The 20,527-nt window shown below is 42.7% G+C and overlaps 1 protein-coding gene across 4 annotated transcripts in view; it reads right to left on the bottom strand.

The window, feature by feature from the left end:
• Positions 1-20,527, bottom strand: part of LRRC36 (leucine rich repeat containing 36) — a 43,244-nt gene that overhangs the window by 12,949 nt on the left and 9,768 nt on the right. For all 4 annotated transcript variants that reach the window (XM_030582074.1, XM_030582071.1, XM_030582072.1 and 1 more), the window contains exons 3-9: positions 19,018-19,117; positions 14,734-14,825; positions 13,946-14,091; positions 12,841-12,892; positions 9,156-9,623; positions 5,056-5,354; positions 2,262-2,427 (exon numbers count right to left, since the gene is read on the bottom strand). In XM_030582074.1, the coding sequence (XP_030437934.1) occupies positions 2,262-2,427; positions 5,056-5,354; positions 9,156-9,623; positions 12,841-12,892; positions 13,946-14,091; positions 14,734-14,809 (1,207 nt within the window). In that variant the 5' untranslated portion in view covers positions 14,810-14,825; positions 19,018-19,117. The remainder of the gene's footprint in view (positions 1-2,261; positions 2,428-5,055; positions 5,355-9,155; positions 9,624-12,840; positions 12,893-13,945; positions 14,092-14,733; positions 14,826-19,017; positions 19,118-20,527) is intronic.

Here is a 20,527-nt window from a genome sequence, read left to right as displayed (position 1 = left end):
TACATAATTTAAAAAGTCATTGGAGCAGGGGGACTGAATCCTGGGTGTCCTACTTCTCACATGAGTTTTTTAACCACCAAGCTCATGCTCACTTTTTCTCTCTTTCTCTCTGGCACAATGCTGAAGCTGTTCCACACTGGATAAATAATGTAAGAATCACTGGGCCAGAGAAACAGAGCATGAAAATGACCCTACAGCCTGGTGATCAGAGAACCCTCTGGGGAGGTCGAGGAACTAGAATCCACTGTCATAACTCCAATTATTATTTTTTAAATTATCCACAGTGAGGAAAGTCCCCCAGTTGGAGTATTCTACAGCCCTGTGGTTAGGGCACTCACATGAGAGGTGGCAGATTTCTGTTTAAATCCCCACTCCCTCTTACACAGAGGTGGGATTTGAACCAGGCTCTCCCACATCCCGTGTGAGTACCCTAAACATTAAGGTAGGACCTTCTCCACCAGCTGCTCTGTGTGAGTTCACTTATAGGCACCTGTGATGGGGCACTCCACTCACTGCAAGATGGCACCTCCTCCAGGCCTGCCAATGAGGGGGGCACAGGGGACAAATGCCCAGGGGCCCGGGCAATTTAAAAGGGTCTGGGGGCTCCTGTCCACTGCTGCCAGCCCCGGGCCCCTTTAAATCGCCCAGGCAGGCCGCAGGGCTCCTAGGCACACACAACTGCTCTGGGCCCCATGCTTTGGGGGCCCCCACACTTTTTGTGGGGCTTCATGGGCCGGCGCGACTGGCCAGCGCAGGCGGTCCTGGAAGTGACGGATTCGTCACTTCTGTCCTGGGCCCTGCCCCCCTGGAGACGGCTCTGAGCCCGGAGCCTGGAATTTCTGTCAGTGGGCCTGGCTCTGTGTGGCCAAGATCCCTCACTGCAGCTGCATGCAATCTCTCTTGGTCTCCAACCTTTCTCTCACTCCAGGAGCTGCTGCTGCTTCTCCGTGACTCGGCCCTTTGGCCAGGTCCCCGTGCAGTTTCTCCTTCTGGGGTGTGTATCAAAGTCCCTTCTCACCAGCAGCCTTCCCTTTCGCTAACCCATGATACCACTTCCCCTGTGGCAGGTGGGAAACCCAGGCCTGCCCTCTACACTGGGTTCCAGCCCAGGGACCCCGTGACTCACAGCCAAGATCTGTTCAGTCCCCAACCTTGCTGCTTACTCCCTGGGCTGCTCCCTATCCTGTGTCCCACAGGCTCTCTTTCCCACGCTCTCTTCAGGGTACAGCCTTCCCTCCAGGCTGGGCCAGGCCCCCAGGGTCCTACTCTTTCGCTGGGTTCCCTCCTTCCCTCTCTACTAAACAGTGGGTGATTGCAAACTTCCTGTCAGCAGCCTTTGCTGCTGCCAGCTTCCTGGGTTCACACTAGCCCAGCCCCCCTCTACTTAGGTGAGCTTCCCTCTAATCAAGGCTCTCCACTCAGCCTGTATCGCTCTGTTTTGCTGCTTAGTTGGTGGACTGGGCCCGTCTGTCCTAATTCAGCCCTCTCAGAACCAAGGTGGGGAGTGCACCCCATCGCAGAGCCCAGTCTGGTAGGGGAGGTCTGAGCACGCTCACCAGATCAGGCTCTGCAACTGAGTTAGGCAGCAGAACCCCTCTCTTCCCCCAGCTCATGCATCATACTGGGGTTAGGCTTCCAGATGTCTGACATGTGGCTGCAGTGCGAGTGCACAGAGGTAGAAACGTAGGCACCTAGGGAACTCTTACTGCAAAAATATAGGTGCTTAGTGATTATTTTAGGAGCCTACAGGGTTTGGGGGCATTTGAGCAGCAGTTTTGTGAATTCCCATGGGGCCTGATGCTGGGATTTAGGTGCCTGAAGTGGTCGTTAGCTCCTTTTGTGAATCTAGCCCTAGATTTACTGCAGCTTTTCTTGACTTGCATTTCTACTCTGCACTACACCTGCACTGCATATGCTATGCAGCAACTGTAAGGAAAACCACACCTCAGAGTCACAGAAAACATTACTTACTGCTCAGCAGTATATGAAAAATCATCATATCTTAAGAGAATTCTCCAGAATGGGGAGCTACCACTTTGTAACTGGAAGGGACTGCAGGAAAAGTTACCCCAGAGCCAGAAACTGCACCAAGTGAAATCCAAATGACGAACAGTTAAAATAACTTCCCATTCGCAAATGCCAATTGGGAGAAAGCAGTTTGATGTTTAAGCCACAGAATTTCAAGTTGCCCGGGAGGATCGGTACAGTAGAGACAAAAACAGACTTAGACTATTCATTCAAATTCAAATGAAATAACTTACCAAGAAAATTCTTGTTGAGGAGGAGGGATCCAGCTCCATCCCAGTAACGATCTACCAGCTCCAGGAGCTGCTGTAGGACAACAGCAACATGTGATGCTTTCTCAGTCCTTTTGGGACTTTGACTTTCTGTGAAACTTGTATCATTGCTCAGATCATTGGGAACAGTCTAAGGACAAAAAAGGCAAACCCAGCTGTTTGTTTTTCCAGATAAATTATGCAATAGCTTTGCAAGCACCTAACTTATGTGCATAAACCAGGTATTTGTGCATGCATATTTCCAACTGGCATAGAACTGGCCAGGTGCACAGGAAGATACCTGATTTGTGTGAGAATATAAGCTTTGGGCACCTGAATTTACATGCACAATTGCATGAGTTTCATTTTGTAAAGGCCACCTGTACATAAAGATACATACAATCTAAATAAATCACATGGGCTTTAAAAATGTAAAGAGAAGAGAATTTTTCCTCTTTGTATTAAGGAATAAAACCCCTTTGAAGTTGTATGCTGCACAGAGGTACTACAATAAGATGGGTACCAAGAAAGAGACTACAGGGACCATGTAGCTTCTCCTCCTGTATAATGCAAGCTAGAGAATTTCACACAGTAACTCACTCATCATCTCAGGAGCGTATGTTTTAGAAAGATACCTGATCTTGATTTAAAGACTTCAAGTGCTGGACAATCCAACACATTCCTTGGGAAGCTGTTCCGGTGGTTAATTACACTTGTTCAAAATTTGTGTCTATTTCCAAGTTGAATTTGTCTCGCTTCAACTTCCAGCCATTGGTTTCTGCTTGATTAACAAGGGGTCTCTACTATTTTTCTTCCCGTTCAGGGATTTGCAATCAAGTAGCCTCCTAATCTTTTCCATAAGCTAAATAGACTGAGCTCCGTGAGTCTCTCATTTCCAGTATTTGTATCAATCTCTTGGTTCTTCTAAGCCCTTTCCAATTTTTCAACATCCCTTTTCAAATGTGGACACTAGAACTGGATGCTGTGTGTGAAATCCTGGCTCCACTGAAGTCAGTAGTAGTTCTGCCATATACTTAAATGAAGCCAGAATTTCACACAGTTTTCCAGTAAAGGTCTCACTAAGGCTTCTTACAGGATTAATATAATCCTCCTACTTGATATTTCTCTCTTTATACATCAAAGAATTGCATTAGCCCTCCGAAAACATCACACTGGGAGCTCACATACAGTTGGTTTCCACCAGCCATGACCCTTAAATCCTTTTCAGAGTCACCACGTTCCAGGACACAGTCTCCCAACCTGCAAGTGTGACCTACCTTTGTCCTACCTGTCTGACCTTGTGTTTGGCCATATTAAAACGTATGTTTGGTTGTGCCCAGTTTACTAAGTGACCCAGATTGCTCATCACTAATTATCATTAATGATCCCCCAAGCAATATTTGTGTCATCTACATGCTTTATAAACAATGGTTTTATGTTTCCTTTCAAGAGCCCTGAGATAAAGGAATTCCCAGCCTGTTCTCTTAGAACCTCAGAAAATTTACCATGGGGCACATTCTCCACTGCATCATAGGAGTGTGACCTGCTGGTACAATTCCATTGGCTTCCATGGAATTATGAGTAAAATTAGTATAATGCAGTGGCAAATTAGTCCCAGTGTTAAGGTATATGGAACTAAGAAGACACAAGAGAGTAGACACAGGCCAAAACTCTATCCTTAGGAATTCACAAAATGCATACAGTGGGAATCAGGACTAGTGTACAATGTTGGCATAAAGTCCCTGCTTGTGTTGTTCTGATCCCTAGAGTTTTAAGGCCAGGAGGGACCACTGGATCATCTGGTCTGGCCTCCTGTATATCACAGACCATTACATTTCACCAAGCTACCCCATAGTGAGCCCAATAACTTAGGTTTGGCTAAAGCAGATCTTCCACAACGGCCATCAGTTTGTATCTGAGACATAGAGAGATGGAGAGTTGACCACCTCCCCTGGAAGTTTGTTCCAACAGTTAACCACCCTCAATGCTAAAAAATTGTGCCTAATTTCTAACCTGAGCATGTCTGGCTTCAGCTTCCAGCCACTGTTTCTTGTTCTGCCTTTCTCTGCTAGACAAAAGAGCCCTTTAGTTCCCAGGATATTTCTGGTGCTACACTGTGCACGCACTCAACTATGTATTCCACATTACAGCAACCTGAGGTGCTGAACAGCAGCAGGCTTAGGACAGCTAGTATGGTGCAATGTCATCACAATCACTCCTCCTTTTTGGTAGCCATGCCCCCTTCTCATCTACACTTATAACAAAAGAGGACATGTGATGTACAGCCTCTCCGACGTCTGTAGACCACTGCACGTTCACACTTGTGCTTGGGTGATAATCCCCAAACCGCTTAGAAAATGTTTATGTCCAACCTACGCTGCCAGTGTGGTGCAAAGTGGGCACAATAACTCCATCTCTAAGACTGGACATTCCATAGTAAGGTGATCCCAATGCTGCTGGGCTTGGACCCCCAACTCTGCAAGATCCTGGATTCAAAATTAAGTGCTGCTAGGTAGTGTCAGAGGAGGATCTATTGTTTACTCAAGTTGGGATACTGTTTTCTTAGAGTACCTTTTTCATGTTATCTTCCGTAACCCATTATAAGTAGCATTCTACAGTTTTGTAGTATTTAGAATCATACAAAAACATATCCACACCATAGCTCTTACAGCCATTTTCTGTTACAAATAGGCATAGTATAATGAGATGCCAATATAAATCGCCACTAATAGCAAATGCATTTCTGTACAGCAAAGAGGCTAAATAGTAAGACACTTGCCTCCTTATTTGACTCTTTAAAACAATGCTGAGGGGCCAGTGATGAATGCAGTCTGTCACTTTGTTTATACCCCATTTTAGAAGGGCTCATGCACCTGTTAGCTGCAGATTCGCTGTCTTTCCTAGGCATTGCAGATGGGAATGTTTTTCTCATTGTTGCTGGCTGTGAATGCTCAAGCAACGCTTCAGCTGATAAAAGTTGATGCCTTGATGTTAAATCACTGAAGCTGGTAGATAATGTAGAAAAACGAGTGGCTAACAGAGCAGGGTCACTGGTTAGGTGTGTATTGGTGTTCAGATCTAGGGGAAGGAAAACAGGAATGCAGATTAACCATCTCAGACATTTTTATCCTGCTTCCCCCTTGTATCTTTCGGTGTTCTCCTCCAAGCAGTAACTCACATATGCTTATCAGTAAAGGAAGGACTATGATTCTAACAAAGTTTCAAAGGGGTCATTCATATAAAACAAAAGCAAACCCAAAACACTGAGCGACTGTGTTTCTGGGAAGAGCATAGAGGAGAAACAAAACAGCTGGAGCGGTGGATAGATGTAGGCCAGGTTGAGTGAATATGTTCAGACCCGCCCAAAGATCAATGATCTGCAATGTGATATAGAACCAACATTTTTACACTATGTCAAAAATAATCTAATTAAACAAATATTAATTCAATTTTAGGCAAAATGTGGGAGATGCATCACTTTGCAGACATCTTGTCTGAAAGGAGGGTGTAGTCTTATGAAGCTGGCTGTGGAAAAGAGAGACGGGTCTACATGAAAACCTTTGATAGATATGTTCCCTTAAAAAAAGTCTTAGTAAGTTTAGCCAATGGAGATTGATTATGCTTCAAGATTCTAGCCTCCACCCCCTTCATGCACAGGAAGCACTGTATACACAAGCTGTAAGTGAAACAATCCATGCAAGAATTCCTAGTTATGTACACAACACTGTAAAAGAACTTGACACAAAATATTAATCATTGGAAACAAAAGACTTTTGTTATCCCCTCATTGTAAGTTGTTTAAAGGTACCAGACCAGGTAGCTGGTTATCCCTCACTATTGTTTTCTTTTGCAATGAAGCCGTTTGCAATAAATGTGAGAAACAGCCCTATGGTAAAGGGATCAAAATGCCTTCTGGATTATAACAGAAAATAGCTTTGTACATGCTGATGAGGTCTTGTTTTTGCAGGCACGAGAAACCCTGTTAAAATGATAGAACAATGGACTTTGGAATGTGGGCAGGTATCAGGGATTCCACATGAACTACAACAAATCTGAAATGGTGGGAACTACTGTTCCTCAAAGGGTCAAACCAAACTGTTGTCAGCTACGTACATTTAAATGGGTAAAGAAATCTTAAATATTTTTAAGTATGTTGTGGAGAAACATAAAAAGCATTACTGTCCGATGCAGAATAAAATAATAAAAGACTGGAAGAAATGGAAGAGCTATGACATTTCTTGGCTAAGTAGTGTAGCCATGATCATCATCTTGTCGTGTCCTCATATTGCTTCCCACCATGTCCATGCATGTGTGACTGCTAATCACTGCACTCTGCCAGATCACTGGAAGAGCATTTATTCTCAAGCTGCTGACATCACAGGAGATGCTTCATATTTTAAGGTTCTCTGCTACAGAAACAGGTATTGGGGCCAGAAAGATATAGCCCCACTTGAGCATCACATCTTGTAGCTTAAAGTCATTTATGCTTGTAGGAAGTGGGATAAACAATTGATAAATGGTAGGGTAGGAGATGATTGCATGCTGAGGACCGGTCATCTGTCCTCGACCATCGTGTCAAGATGCTTGATTGGAAAAATCAGCTTTCCAAGAAGAAGTGGCAGCTGCACAAGATGCGGGAGGAGGCGGATGCATTTTGTGATTTCTGCTCTTCTGTCTGGACAGGTCCTGGATACAAGGCATAAAAGCTGGATACCAGTGAGGATGCTGAGGGTGATACTGCTTTCTTTTTGTTGCTGGCATACAGATGCTCAGAGACTTAAGCGTTGCCCTTAAATATTTGAGACTATACAGCCTATCATCTGTTTTGTCTGAAAACAGCAAAGGACCCTCAGATGGGAGGCCTTAAATGATCTGTTGAGTTGACCCTCTGGAGGACGAGAGCCATGAACACCTCTCCATAGCAATGGCCAAAGCCTGAGCAGCAGAGTCATCCCCATCTAGACGGCCTGGAGAGCTGTCCTGGCCACTAATTCTCCCTCATCCACTATTGCAGCAGACTCCTGTTTCATTTCATCCAGTAGCCTGTTCTTCACCCTTAAAACATTTCCCACAAGGTAAAATCATAACGACCCAGCACAGCCTGCTGGTTGGCAATCCTAAGTTGTAAACTTCCTGTGGAATACATTTTTCTTCCAAATAGATCCAATTTTTTTGCCTCTTTTCCTTTGGGAGTTGATGTCTGGTGGCGCTCTCTCTCTCTCTCATTAGCAGCAGAGAATATGAGGCAGCCTCAAGAGATATGGGTATACAGATATCCAAACCCCGGCAAGGGGACACAGTACAGTAGGGGGCAGAGAAGATGGGATCTGCCCTAACACCTTGATGGGCTCAAGGATAGACTATTGATGGCAGGGCTACTCTACAGGGACCTGCCAAGGCTAAAATGTTCACCGATCTGTGTGACTTGCTCATCCCGGGTGCTAAAATGCCTAGTTACGGCTCTGATCGAATTAATTTCTTTTTTTATTGTTAGAAGGTAAGCTTTGTATTGCAATTATTGGAAAGGTGTGACCCCCCCTCCTACTCCTGGAGTTGTGGTACAGCAAAATATGGACTGTCCTTGTAATGGAAAAGCTTTCACATTAAGTACACATACAAGAGAAGCACCAAAAAGAGTATAGGTGTTTAGACATTTGATCACGCTTTTTAGTGTGGAGGAAAGCTCACCAGCGAAGAAGCCAGAATCTTTAGCCAGCTTCTTTGAATATTAACCTGATCCTCAATAAATAACATCTTATGCAGCATGTTAACATTTTATTGTAACTTTGCCTTAATAAAAAGAGGATGAAAGAAATCCACCTATGCTATTATATTAGGAATCTAAAAGAGGCTTCAATATGAATGATCTTGTGTTCAGGGCCCTGCAACTACTCAAATATAGACCACACAACAGACCTAGAATCAGCCAATGACATAGGGGATAGAGAGGTAAAATCAAGGTCCTGTCTACTCCACAAATAAAATTGTCAGGGCGGCTGGTTAAAACTTATTTTTTAATTAACATGGTTTGAAGTCGTAATGTACATTGGCCCTTCACTGTGTTTGTCCAGATCAGGCTTTAGTCTGATTATGAGATTCTTCTGCTATCTGGAACTCTATCTGCAATCAGTTTAGGGGACAACAGAGTTATAACCATGCTCCCTGATGTAGTTTTATCAAATACTCCAACAGCTATGTGGGTGAAGCCAGACAATCACTACGCTCTCAAATGAACTCACACAGAAAAGTGATAGACAAACACACCATATCACCCCTGGGCAAACACTTTACAAAATGATCACTGCACACCTGATCTTTCAATACTCATCCTCAAGGGAAACCTACATAACATCTTCAAAAGGTGAGCCTGGGAACTGAAGTTCATGCTGCTAGACAATAAGAGCCATGGACGTAACAGGAACACTGGTTTCATGGCTCATCACAAAACCCTGTAACACACACTTGCCAGCTAACCTTTTAATGGCCCACTTCAAACTCTGTTCATATAAACAAGCTAACCCTTATTGCCTACTCTATCTCTAGTGACTTCCTACAACACATTACCTCTTATGCTTAACTATCTGTCCCAACTTGTATTTAACTCAAACACTTTGATTTCTTTCCTCAGATCGAAGAAGAGTTTTGTGTAGTTTGAAAGCTTGTATCTTCCATAAGCAAAGCTGGTCCAACAAAAGATTACCTCACCTTTCTTGTCTCTCTCATATCCTGGAACGAACATGGCTTTTATTTGTAGGTTAGCAAGGGCCTAACATTCATTTGGTGGCCACAAAAGTAGGAACGGCAGTAAATACAATCCTCCCTGCCATGGCCTAAACCTCTCAAAAGGAAAACCATTAAGACAAGTAAGTGTGTCTTTACCTGAACTGAGTTTTAAGAGGCTTCGAGTGCTATTGTCCATCTCAGTGTGCTGTGTCAGTAAATCACTACTAGTGGACTGTGAAGTTGTCTTCATTTCATTAGCAACGCTTACACTTGAATCTCGGAAATTTGTACTTCTCTTATCTTTTTGAAGTCTCTTAAAGTCCTTGTTCTGAGGGGTGGAGGAAAGGTAGAGGTGGTCATAACTATCTAGACTAGTATCTCTGTGTGACTTGTATGGGTTCGTTTTGTTGGTGTCACTCAAATGAAGTCTCTTGGTTGAAGAAATGTCTTGGTTAAGGTAATAAGTATTAGGTTTTCCTATTATGTCCTTCTCAAGAGAGGAGTCTAAGGAATCATTTTCTGAAAAGGTCACCCGAAATCCTCCTCTTGTGAGTCCAGCTCTTATTTTGTCTGGGGAGCGCAGGGATGAACGCATTTGTGGTGGTGATGGAAGGGATCTGTATTCTGCCAAAAAACAAGCACAAACATAGGAGTAAAAATTGTGAAAACTGCAAAACATTCACCTAAACTTATTTTTACTCATATTCCAACCTCACACTTAAGTTGCCTGCATTTATAAGCTTCCTGTGAAGAACAACTGGCCCCCACAGAAAGAAATCATAAGAAAGCAGGCACTTGAATATAACGTCTTATGTTGTACACACTTATGAAAACATACATTAGAGATGGAAACCATCCATTTGATCTCAGCTATCCCTTCTCCTACAAGAACCAATTCAGGATTATTCCTTACAACATATTCCCCGGTGCTTGAAAAATTCCAGTATTAAATGTCTCAAATGATGGGGCTTCCGCCATTTCTCTTAAGTGCCACATTTGGATGCCCTGTCACCATTCACAATCGTGCTTTTTGTAATGTTCATTGCCCCAAGAAATCTCCAACAACTTTCAAACAGTGGAAATTCAAAGAGAGTCACATACTTCTCGAGTGGACGTTGCAAGATCCAGTGCTAATGGCTTTGCAGTTTTAACTCTTTTGCTGGGACAAGTGAAGGGTGTGAGAGCTGAGACAACTTGGCAAGAGAGGACCCTGTGCAGTGGGAAGCATTGGTGAGCTGGCAGGGGACCTACGACGGAGAGGTCACTATCCAGCTGAACCAGTATCGATCTCTGCAGTTGTTCTTGTGAGCAGAGAGCAAAGTAGCACTTGAGAAAATCCTTCAGCAGGAAAATCCAGTCCTTGCTCTTCTGAGCTACGGACATCACCAACAGGGAGTGCTGGATATCGCCTAGCACAATTCCTGATTGGAAGACAACTCAGAACTGCTGTTCCAACTCTGGAAAAGAATCTATCTCCAAAGTGGCCAGACACAAAGAGTAGCCAAATCAGACAAGAAGTAAAAACAGCTTACGAAAACTTTTACAACAGATGATGCTCAGCTAGACCAGACAGTTCTCTAAAACTTGGTGCCCACGTTTGTGTCAAATTGGATAGCCAATGACAGCAGTCAGAAAGAAAAAATAATTCAATGTAGGGCCGGCCCCAGGCCAAAGGGCACCCCAGGCAAGGAACATCTTTGGCGCCCCCCCTCATTTATTAAACTTTTTAATACCTTATTTTTTATTGCATTTGTAGCCCATTTGATTATTTTGATGCATGATTTGCATGCATGATTTATCAGTCATATAAGACAATAAATTTGCACGCTAGGCTAGTATCTGTAAATTTGTATTTATTCATGCTAACAACAAAAACAGCACCTCAAGCTCAGTGCCCCCCCAACCCCAGCCCCCCAGGCAGTTGTCTGGGTCACCTGCCCCTAAATCCGGCCCTGATCATACGTGATTGAGACCAACAGTGGAGAGTTCAACAGAAGCTATCAACATCTATTGTTCCTCAGAAAGAGCAATCAGAGCAAAATCTAAGGATGACAGATGCAGAAGAAGATTCAAGAATTCTGAACTGACCTCTGCTGGTCGTTGCAACTAATGGACTGCCAGATGATCACGTTGTTATATGTTGTTACTAGTGTAATTAGAAAACCAGTACAGAGAGAGTACCAATTCAGAGATACTTAACAGATTGAGCTGTACTGAACTTCAGTGATAGGGTGATAGTGTATGTTAAGTAAATGGTAGAAATGTAAACCTTAGGAGATGTACAGTAACTCCTCACTTAACGTTGTAGTTCTGTTCCTGAAAAATGCGACTTTAAGCAAAACCGTGCTAAGCAAATCCAATTTCCCCATAAGAATTAATGTAAATGAAGGGGTTAGGGTTCAGGGAATTTTTTTTTCCCCAGACAAAAGGCTATATTTTTTACACACACACACACACACACACACACACACACACACACACACACACACACACACACACACACACACACACACACACACACTTTTAAACAAACAATTTAATATTGGTACACAGTGATGATTGTGAAGCTTGGTTGAGGTGGAGGAGTCAGAGGGTGGGATAGTTCCCTTACTGCTAAACGATGAACTAGCAATTGGCTGAGCTCTCAACGGTTAATACTTTCTCTCTACAGAAGGCAGCAGGAATGGAGGGAGATATGCGCATTTCCCTTAAGTACACTGCCTTGTTAATTAGTTCTGCTTGCTGAGACAGCAGCTGCTGCAAGCTCCCTCCGTGTCCTAAGCCCTGTTGTGTCCCCCCTGCTCTATGGAAAATGGGGTAAGTGGAGTGAAGGAGCCGGGGGGGGGGAGGGGGACACCCTGACATTAGCCCCAATCTGACATTAGCCTCAATCTTCCTTCCCTCCCCCCCCCCGCACAGCAAGCAGGAGTTGCGGGGAGCAACTCCAAGGCAGAGGGCAGGAGCAGCACATGGCAGTGGAGAGAGGGAATCAGCTGAACTACAGGCACCTGCTGCACAGGGAACTTAAGGGAGTGGGGAGCTGATAGGGGGCTGCCGGTTCACCAATCCCCCGCCCAGCTAGCTGCAACGGGCTGCTCTTCCTGCAAGCAGTAGACAAAGCAGGCAGCTATCAAAGGACGTTAGAAGGGAGCATTACACAACTTTAAAGAGCATGTTCCCTAATTGATCAGCAACGTAACAATGAAACAATGTTAACGGGGACAACTTTAAGTGAGGAGTTACTGAAACTAATGGAATACTTAACTGTATTATACTGTTCAGCCACTAGATGGTGCTGTGTGCAATATACCTTATTTAAGCTAACCTCAGCCATACCAGATAGAACAGTAAAGGAACCTATAGTGACCATACGTGGTGTGTATTACTGAGCAGGAAGCGCTGTGGTCAGTCCAAACCTGGTTCAGAATCCTGACCTGTTTGTAGTAGCCCTTCAGCCTATTGTGTACAGGAAATACATGACAACTATATTCAGAGCACTACTTCTACTGGCACAGTCAATGAACAGATTCATAGATCCCAAGGCCAGAAGGGACCACTATGATCATCTAGTCTGATGTCCTGGGCAGCACAGGCCAGAGGATTTCCTGGAATTAGTTCCTGTTTGTACAAGAACAGATCTTTTAGAAAAGCATCCAATCTGGATTTAAAATTTGCCAGTGATAGAGATTCCACCATAAGCATTGATAAATTGTTCCAGTGTCAATATTAGATTCAGTAGTGCAGCAGGATGAATTTGAAAGAGAATTAAAGGATTATTATTGATGTAGGAAAGAATTAAAAGTCCCAGTGTTGAAAGAAAAATGAAGATTGAAGCATTTACCATCTTCCAGGTGACTGTGATTCAGCAACTGTTTTCCTGCCACTTCTTCCAGCTGAAAAATATTTGAAACATCAGATCATGCACTTCGTACTGATATAGAGGGTCCGAGTCATCCATTTATTAAAAGAAAATTTGAAAATGTGAAGCCTTGTGCTCCCTGAGTGAAAGGATTGCAACAGACAGGCTTTCTATGGCTACAGAAGCCACACTGATAACAAATTAGGTGCAGAACACAAGAGTGCAGGCTTGAACACAAATTTAAATGAAGCTTTTCAAACATGAAGTCACTAGCACCAGGAATTCAAACCCACAGTATGTCCGCTTCACTGGAAGTCTGCATTAAGGTTAAGAATTTAAACACAAACAACAGGACAATCAAAAGTAAAGATTCCTACACCAAGGGGAACTAGGTCACACTGATGTCTGAAGTATTCTACATACTTATTTATGCTTTTAAGCTGATTGCTGTAGGTACAATGAATCAGAGCATAGCCTCAGCTCAAGTAGCCCAAAGAGGATGGAAAATGGAGTTTCCCCTTGTGTATGGGAGTCCCCAGGTGGTGGTGGCAAGCCAGCGTGGAGGTACACCATCAAATCTTGCCAATATGGAGCACATGGGGAGAGCTAACAGCATGGCTAGAGCATGCGCCTCACCAACAAATTTGGGGCAATTATTACCACATTAGAGCAAGCCATTCAGTGTGCCCTGGGATCAAGCTGTCTCAGGACAGGTGATCGAAAGCACCAACTGGAGTTCTGGGACATCTGAGCTGGCCTAATATGTGGACACCTTATTGTAGCTGTAGGAACCATAACTATGAATTTCTTGACTACTGTGCATTTCAATTCCCAATCTTGAGGCTCTATTCATAAAGATTTTTGCACTGAACTTCATGTGCTTTTTAAATGATGTTAAAGTAAAAGGAAAAAGCTAAGCTAATCTATACTATCCAGCCAATCTCCGCCCATGTTATACACAGCCACTGAGGAAGGAAGGCAAAAAAAATTAAAGCATCACCAAAAATAGATACAAATCACTTAAAGAAGAGCAAGCAATGTGCAAGCATAGTGTTAGTGCTTAAACAACAACTCAAGAGTGTCTTACTTGGGTTCCCAGCATGTTGCTGCATTGTTTATTCTCTTTAGCTGAACTGCTGGCCTGTACTGCAGAAGCAGATGAAGCATTTAGTGTGGAATCCATTGCTTCACATTTTAACAGAAGCTTATGAGTTAACTGCTTTTGGCTTGACTCTGTTAAAGAGAAAATAATTAGAAGCCATGACTTAACATTGTAGAGGTAACTAGAAAGCGGTTGCTTTATTATGGGAGAAGGGTCGATTCTCAGAAAGAACCGCCTGATCATTAGCAATCTTCAAAAGCTCTCCCTAAAAAACATGTACTGTGCACATAGTGAGTGCGCAAATGACTGGGCCTTCGAGAGACAGCTCGAACAGGAGGCCAAAGGTCCTTGAAGTCCTGAGCTGCCAGTGACCAAAAAGGAAATGAAAATGGTTGGGAGTGCATTCTTTTTTAATACTCTTCAGGCTCAAATATTTGTACTCACAAGGGGCACCTGCAGAACCCCAACAATCACTCCTTTAGAGAAGATTCCAACCTAGCAGCATGGGGGATGCACACAACCCAAAGTGTGGATCTACACAGCCAAATCTCAAAGGCAGTGCGCTTTAGTTTTTCTACATGGACTGTAGTCAGTAGCTGAACTTTTTCCTTTTAAAGAGATGCTAATTATTGAGTGATTTCCAAAATTAGTCAGAATAAAACACGAGGCTTTGCTTCCTCCTGTATTTTCAATACCTGCATATTTCCAACTTTGTATACAAGCCTACTATACATCTTTATATTTGCTACATTAATTGGTAAGAAGCAACTTACCAGTTTCATTTCTGCTGCTATCAATATCCAAACTAGGTCCTGAAGAAGTCCCTTTATCTACTGCATAGTTCTTCATTGTATTCTCCCTACAGCTGCAACCGAAAAGAGATTTACCAGGGTTAGGTGTGGAGTAATATGAGTAAGAGTGGCAGGATCGGGCCCTGCAACTGTACCCAAAGGTAACAGAATTTTAATATCCTGTTTACACTCCTTTTCTCCCTCAAAATGTCATTTCCTACCAGTTACATTTTACAAAGAATACTCCCACTCTCTGGATGCAGGTACAGACAAGAAGAATATGACTGGTTTAAAGGGCATGCCATAGATACCAAAAGTCTCTGATCTACCACGTTCTCTTCTACCAAAATCCACTTCTACCACTGTCTATCCCAGCATAGAAAAGTGACAATTTTCTTAGGGCTGATCTACGCAAACATTTAGCTCCTGGCAATCTGGGGTGTAAATCTATCCCCCCAATACTTAGAGTGCTTTGATCCAGTCCTGTTTCAAAGTGGGGTAGATCAAAGCACACTAAGGAACTGTTAGTGTGCATCAGCAGGGTCCACAGTTCCTTAGTGTGCTTTCATCACCTGCTTTGCAACTGGACTAGATCAAAGTACACTAAGGAACTGCTAATGCTTGTCTACATAGTGCATTAGCTGGGGTATAAATTCTAGCACACACAAGCATGGTGCATACTAACTGGCTGTGTGGACCCCCCGGCATGCACTAAAAGTTCCCTAAGTGCACATGGACATAGTACTATTCAAAATGGGACTACATCATCATGCACTAAGGAACTTTTAAGTATCAGGGGGTAGCCATGTTAGTCTGTATCCACAAAAACAATAAGGAGTCCGGTGGCACCTTAAAGACTAACAGATGTATTTGGGCATAAGCTTTCATGGGTAAAGAACCTCTCAGATGCATCTGAAGAAGTGCTTTTTTTTACCCACGAAAGCTTATGCCCAAATAAATCTGTTAGTCTTTAAGGCATCACCGGACTCCTTGTTGTTTTTAAGGAACTTTTTACTGAGTGCCATCAGGGCCGTTATGGCCAGTTCATGTGCGACACTCTGGGGCACGGTACAATTCACACCCCCGCTAGTGCACTTTAATGCACCATATAGACAAGCCCTCAGTGGGCATCAGCAGGCTCCGTATGGAAAGTTAGTGTGCAACATGTTAGCATGGGTAGATTCATGCCCCCAGCTTGCTGCGAACTACATGGTCATGTATACAAGCCCTTATAACAACTTAAAATGGATTCAGATCGGATGGTCTAATATTGCTTCCATTGAAGACAATGGTAAAACAGCCAGTCCTGGAAGTGGCTGAGATCTCTAATTTTTCCCTGAAGACAGTGGGAGTTGGGAAACAATCATCACTGTTCAGGAGGCACTCAGAACCTCCTGGGATGGGGAACACAATGAGTTTAGTCAGACAGGGCAGAAAAATATGCTGAATATATCTCAGGGTTCAGGTACTCTATCCTCTCTCTGTATTGTTTCAGCTATGTAAATTCGATCAATATTTTGTTAACATATTTGCAAGGAGTTATTGGTATTGTCATAGCATTCTTTCTCAAATCTGAACCTTAGAGTTCAGGAATGAGATACTAGCATGAATTTCCCTAAGCTTAATTACCAGATTAGATTTGATAGGCTGCCACCACCCAAAAATATAGTGTTTTGGGGCACTCTGACCTCCCCAACCTTCCCTAGGGACCCCAAGAACCCAGATCCCTTGGGTTCTTAAAACAAGGAGAAATAAACCATTCCCCCACGTTCCCCCGCTCCGAACTTCCCTCCCTGGGCTATCCTGAGATACTGATCTAACCTCTTAAATCACCATACAGAGAAGCATCTCCCTTCCCTTCCACAAAGAGGCAAACAGATTCAAGGAAAACAGAGAGAGATTTTCTCTCTCCCCCTCCCGTCTCCCCACCCGTCCTGGTGAGTTATCCCAATCCCCTGGGATAAAACAAGGGAAACAGAGAAAAAAACAATCAATCAGGTTCTCTAAAAAGAAATCTTTTAATAAAAGAAAGGAAAAAGTAAAGAATTATCTCTGTAACTTCAAGATGTAAATATACAGGGTCCTATAGCTTACAGACACCAGAAAGAGACTTTCCCCCCAGTACTAATACAAATCAAAATATTCCCAGCAACTACACATATAAAAGTTAACCAGCCAGATCCACAAATGCAAATAGAATAAAACAATTAAAAAGCCTAAACCGCCTGTTTTACCTACTACATGAAAAGAAACTTAGAGAGCCTGTAGTAATGTCTGGTCTCTCTCAGACCCTCCGAGAGCAGAAAAAAGAACAAAGAACTCACACCCAAACTTCCCTCCACCCGAATTTAAAAGTATCTTGTCTTCTGATTGGTCTTCTGGTCAGGTGTCCAGTTTCCTGCTTGTAACCCTTTACAGGTATAAGAAACATTAACCCTTAACACTCTGTTTATGACAGGTATGTAAATAGATTTTCAAGACTTGTATATGCCAGTCTGGAGCAGAGCCCTCTGCAGCATTTAAAATATTGTTGATTGTTACTTTGGTGAAGCAAGGAGAGAGAAGTACTATGAATAATGCTGTATGTTGAGTGGAAAAAGGAAGTCCCTAGCACTGTTGTATTTGGGTCCATTACAGAAGTTGTGCTGCAGGCAGAGTTGCTTTATACTTGTGAAAACTCAGTGGCCATGTTGTATAAAATTACAATCACTGAACAGACTGGTCTCTGTGTTTGAGTCTTTGGCTTTAATAAGATGAATATTCAACAGTTATACTACAGCTGAGAACAATGAGAAGCAGTGGCCATTATTGCTAAGGGAAATCTAAATTTTTTTCTTATAAGACCTGGGGAAATGGCAACTAATTATTTAAGGGCAGCCTGAGGCAACAAGCCTATAGAGAACAATGGGAGATGGGAGCCATTTTGTAAATGGACAATTCTTTGTGAGTGTCTCCGAAACAGAAGATTCATTGACTGAGTCTCTGCTGACAAATACATTTTCTTTTATGAAAAATGGCAAAAATTCCCTTAACTCAACAAGTTTTCCCCAAAACTACCTGTTGTCTCACATATGCTCAATTTTTTCCTCATAATTTTGGTGTAGATAGTCAACATTGGTTTAAAGATGCACACTAGACCCGATTTTCAGAAGTATTCTGCACTCACAACTGGGACCCAATTTTCAGAAGTGCTCAGTAGCCAGCAGCTCCCAATGAGAACAGTAGGAGCAGTCAGGTGCTGAGGTCTTTTAGAAATGTGGCCCATCAACAATAAACTGTTAACCCCCCTGCCAAATTTTAGTCAGAGATTAATTCAAAAAACACTTGCATTAGAAATTTATGATAAGCTAAAAAACCTACACAAAAAATTAAAAGGATATGAATTATCATGGTGTAAAATTTCATACAGAAAGACAACTACACGAAGAGACAAACAGAAATGGATCCCCCATTTTAAGCCTATTTCAGCATGGAATTGCATTTATTGAGACATGACAAGCACTTGCATGTCTGGTGTTAATAAGACATTGCAAAATACTGCTGGCCCCATTTTTAAAAGAGCTCAGGTCCTATTTAGGCACCCAGCTGAAGCAGCCAGATTTTCGAAGGGAGAAAATCCTGCCACTTGAGTTAGCCACCTAAGAGGAATCTGGGTTCTTTTCAATAGCTTGCCCTTTATATTCAGAGAAATTATATACTTGGGTGTGCCAGTTAATCATGTTGCCTGTTACCTTTCGTAGCATAACCCAAAGCAATATATTTTGTAGTGCAAGTACAACTTATGGTGCTGTATTTATAAAACAAAGAACTAGGACCATTTAGCAGAAAGCTGAGTTGAATAATACAAAACCCTATGAATTAGCAAATTGACACAAAGCAAAGAAAGACAGATTTCTCAATGATATAGCTAAAGTGTGTTCCATAATATTCCCTTCTATTGTAGCGCTTAGTCACTTTTTAGATAATCAGTTGAACAGATTTTAGGCAGAACAATAAAGTACTGATCATTGTTTACAGCCCATGATTTCTACAGCAGGTAATTCCAAGAGATAGTAACTATTTACCATCAGGACCAAACTGAAGTCAGTGGAGTGCCATCTGCTTACCCAAAGCTGAATTTGGCCCAGAGACTCATAGGTATGTCTACACAGGGATAAAAGTGGACGGTTTGTTATATTTATTTCCAGGGACTTTGTCTACATGGCAAAGGAACCTCAAGTCGCTACGTAGGGTACTACCAATTAAATACAAAACAAACATGCTTACCTTACGCTTTCTTTTTCAGAAAATAAACTCTCCTCTTTTCTCTTGAGGCCAAAATGCAATATGGCAGCTTTTCGTTCACTCTCCCTAACTATTCTGTCATCTAAAAAGAGGAAAGATTATTTGAACATTTGTAGATTTCTTTTTGCATATAAGCACACTAGTGTTACAGTATAGCCCTGACGACTGTTATCACAAGTGTAAGCAAAAACAGACTCTAGAAATTGCCACAGCAACAGCCTGTATACTGCATAACCACAACTCGGGAAAGTAAAATATTAACATTTAAAGCCTTTCCCACACCAGGTGAAATTCCATTAACTATTAGAAAACTGATAACAGATTAACCTAACCCAAGATTAAAGATATATATAACCCCATTTGGAATGTATGGGACAGTTTCACAGTACAGCTGCTAATATTATTACAAAAGTATTTCCATATGAATACTCAGTGTATCAATTTATTAGCAAGTTAATTCAAGATCAGAAGGGAATTAATTTCTAAGATTCTGATAAATTGTTTATTACTCATTGCCCAAATTTGTGTATTTAGTGTCACCAAGAAACGTAAGATGAATGCACTGAATTTTTTTGTTTGTGGGAGTGGTAGCAAGTGTTTAAATTACGATTACATAAAGAACTCCACTCTACCCTCCCTCCCCCTTTCAATTACTTATGACTCTCTTAAACTTATGCTTTCAGGCTGTAATTTTCAGACATTACGCTAACGTGTGCTATATACACTTAAGATAGCTCTGCCAAGCTAGCCTAGCTCAATTAAAAGGAGCCACACTGCAAAGTAACACACAAGTTGCTGTGTCCACAGAGCTGAAGCTTCACTCACTCATGTCTGGAGCTAAGGATTTGCCTATGTGGTACGGTAATGCGCTCTATGGACGTGTGATTTCTAAAGCGCACTAACATGTAGCACATTATTTGGGCTGCACAGGCCCTGCTGGTGGGCTTTAGCGTAGTGCTGCCTGAAATAGTATTACATTAAGATGCATTATGGAACTTTTAGTGTGCACCTGCATTGTCTACACAGATCAATTGATGCACAATACATTAGTGCGCTTTAGAAATCACAATCCCATAGAGTGCATCACCCCATCATGTAGTCAAGCCCTTAGACGTCAGTGGCCATATTCCAAGGTTCTTTGCACTGCAGTAAGCTGATGGTGGTGGTTTTGGCACCAGACAAAAACCTGTGGCTAGAGAGATGTTTGTGGGGTTAAGGGCAGAACATTGGAAGTGGAGGCTACTGGAAGAGTTAGAGCACAAGCAGTGGGGCCTAGCAGCCTCCAGCCTTTTGGAGTGAAAGTTCTATCAACTCAAGATGGAAAGAAGTTACAGTTTGCTCCCCTTCCTGTCACTGGGTGTGCTGTCTCCAGATCACATCCTGTGACTAGTAAACAGAGATCTCACCTTTCCCCAGCACGTAAACTCCATGTCAGAGTTCTAGGCTGAAACATGGAGATCTCTGACTAAAAGATACATTAGCTGCTGGGACT

This window comes from Gopherus evgoodei, chromosome 12, assembly GCF_007399415.2.
Source record: "Gopherus evgoodei ecotype Sinaloan lineage chromosome 12, rGopEvg1_v1.p, whole genome shotgun sequence".
Taxonomy (NCBI): domain Eukaryota; kingdom Metazoa; phylum Chordata; order Testudines; family Testudinidae; genus Gopherus; species Gopherus evgoodei.
Note: the sequence above shows the minus strand (reverse complement) of the source record. Positions and strands in the feature narration are given on the sequence as shown.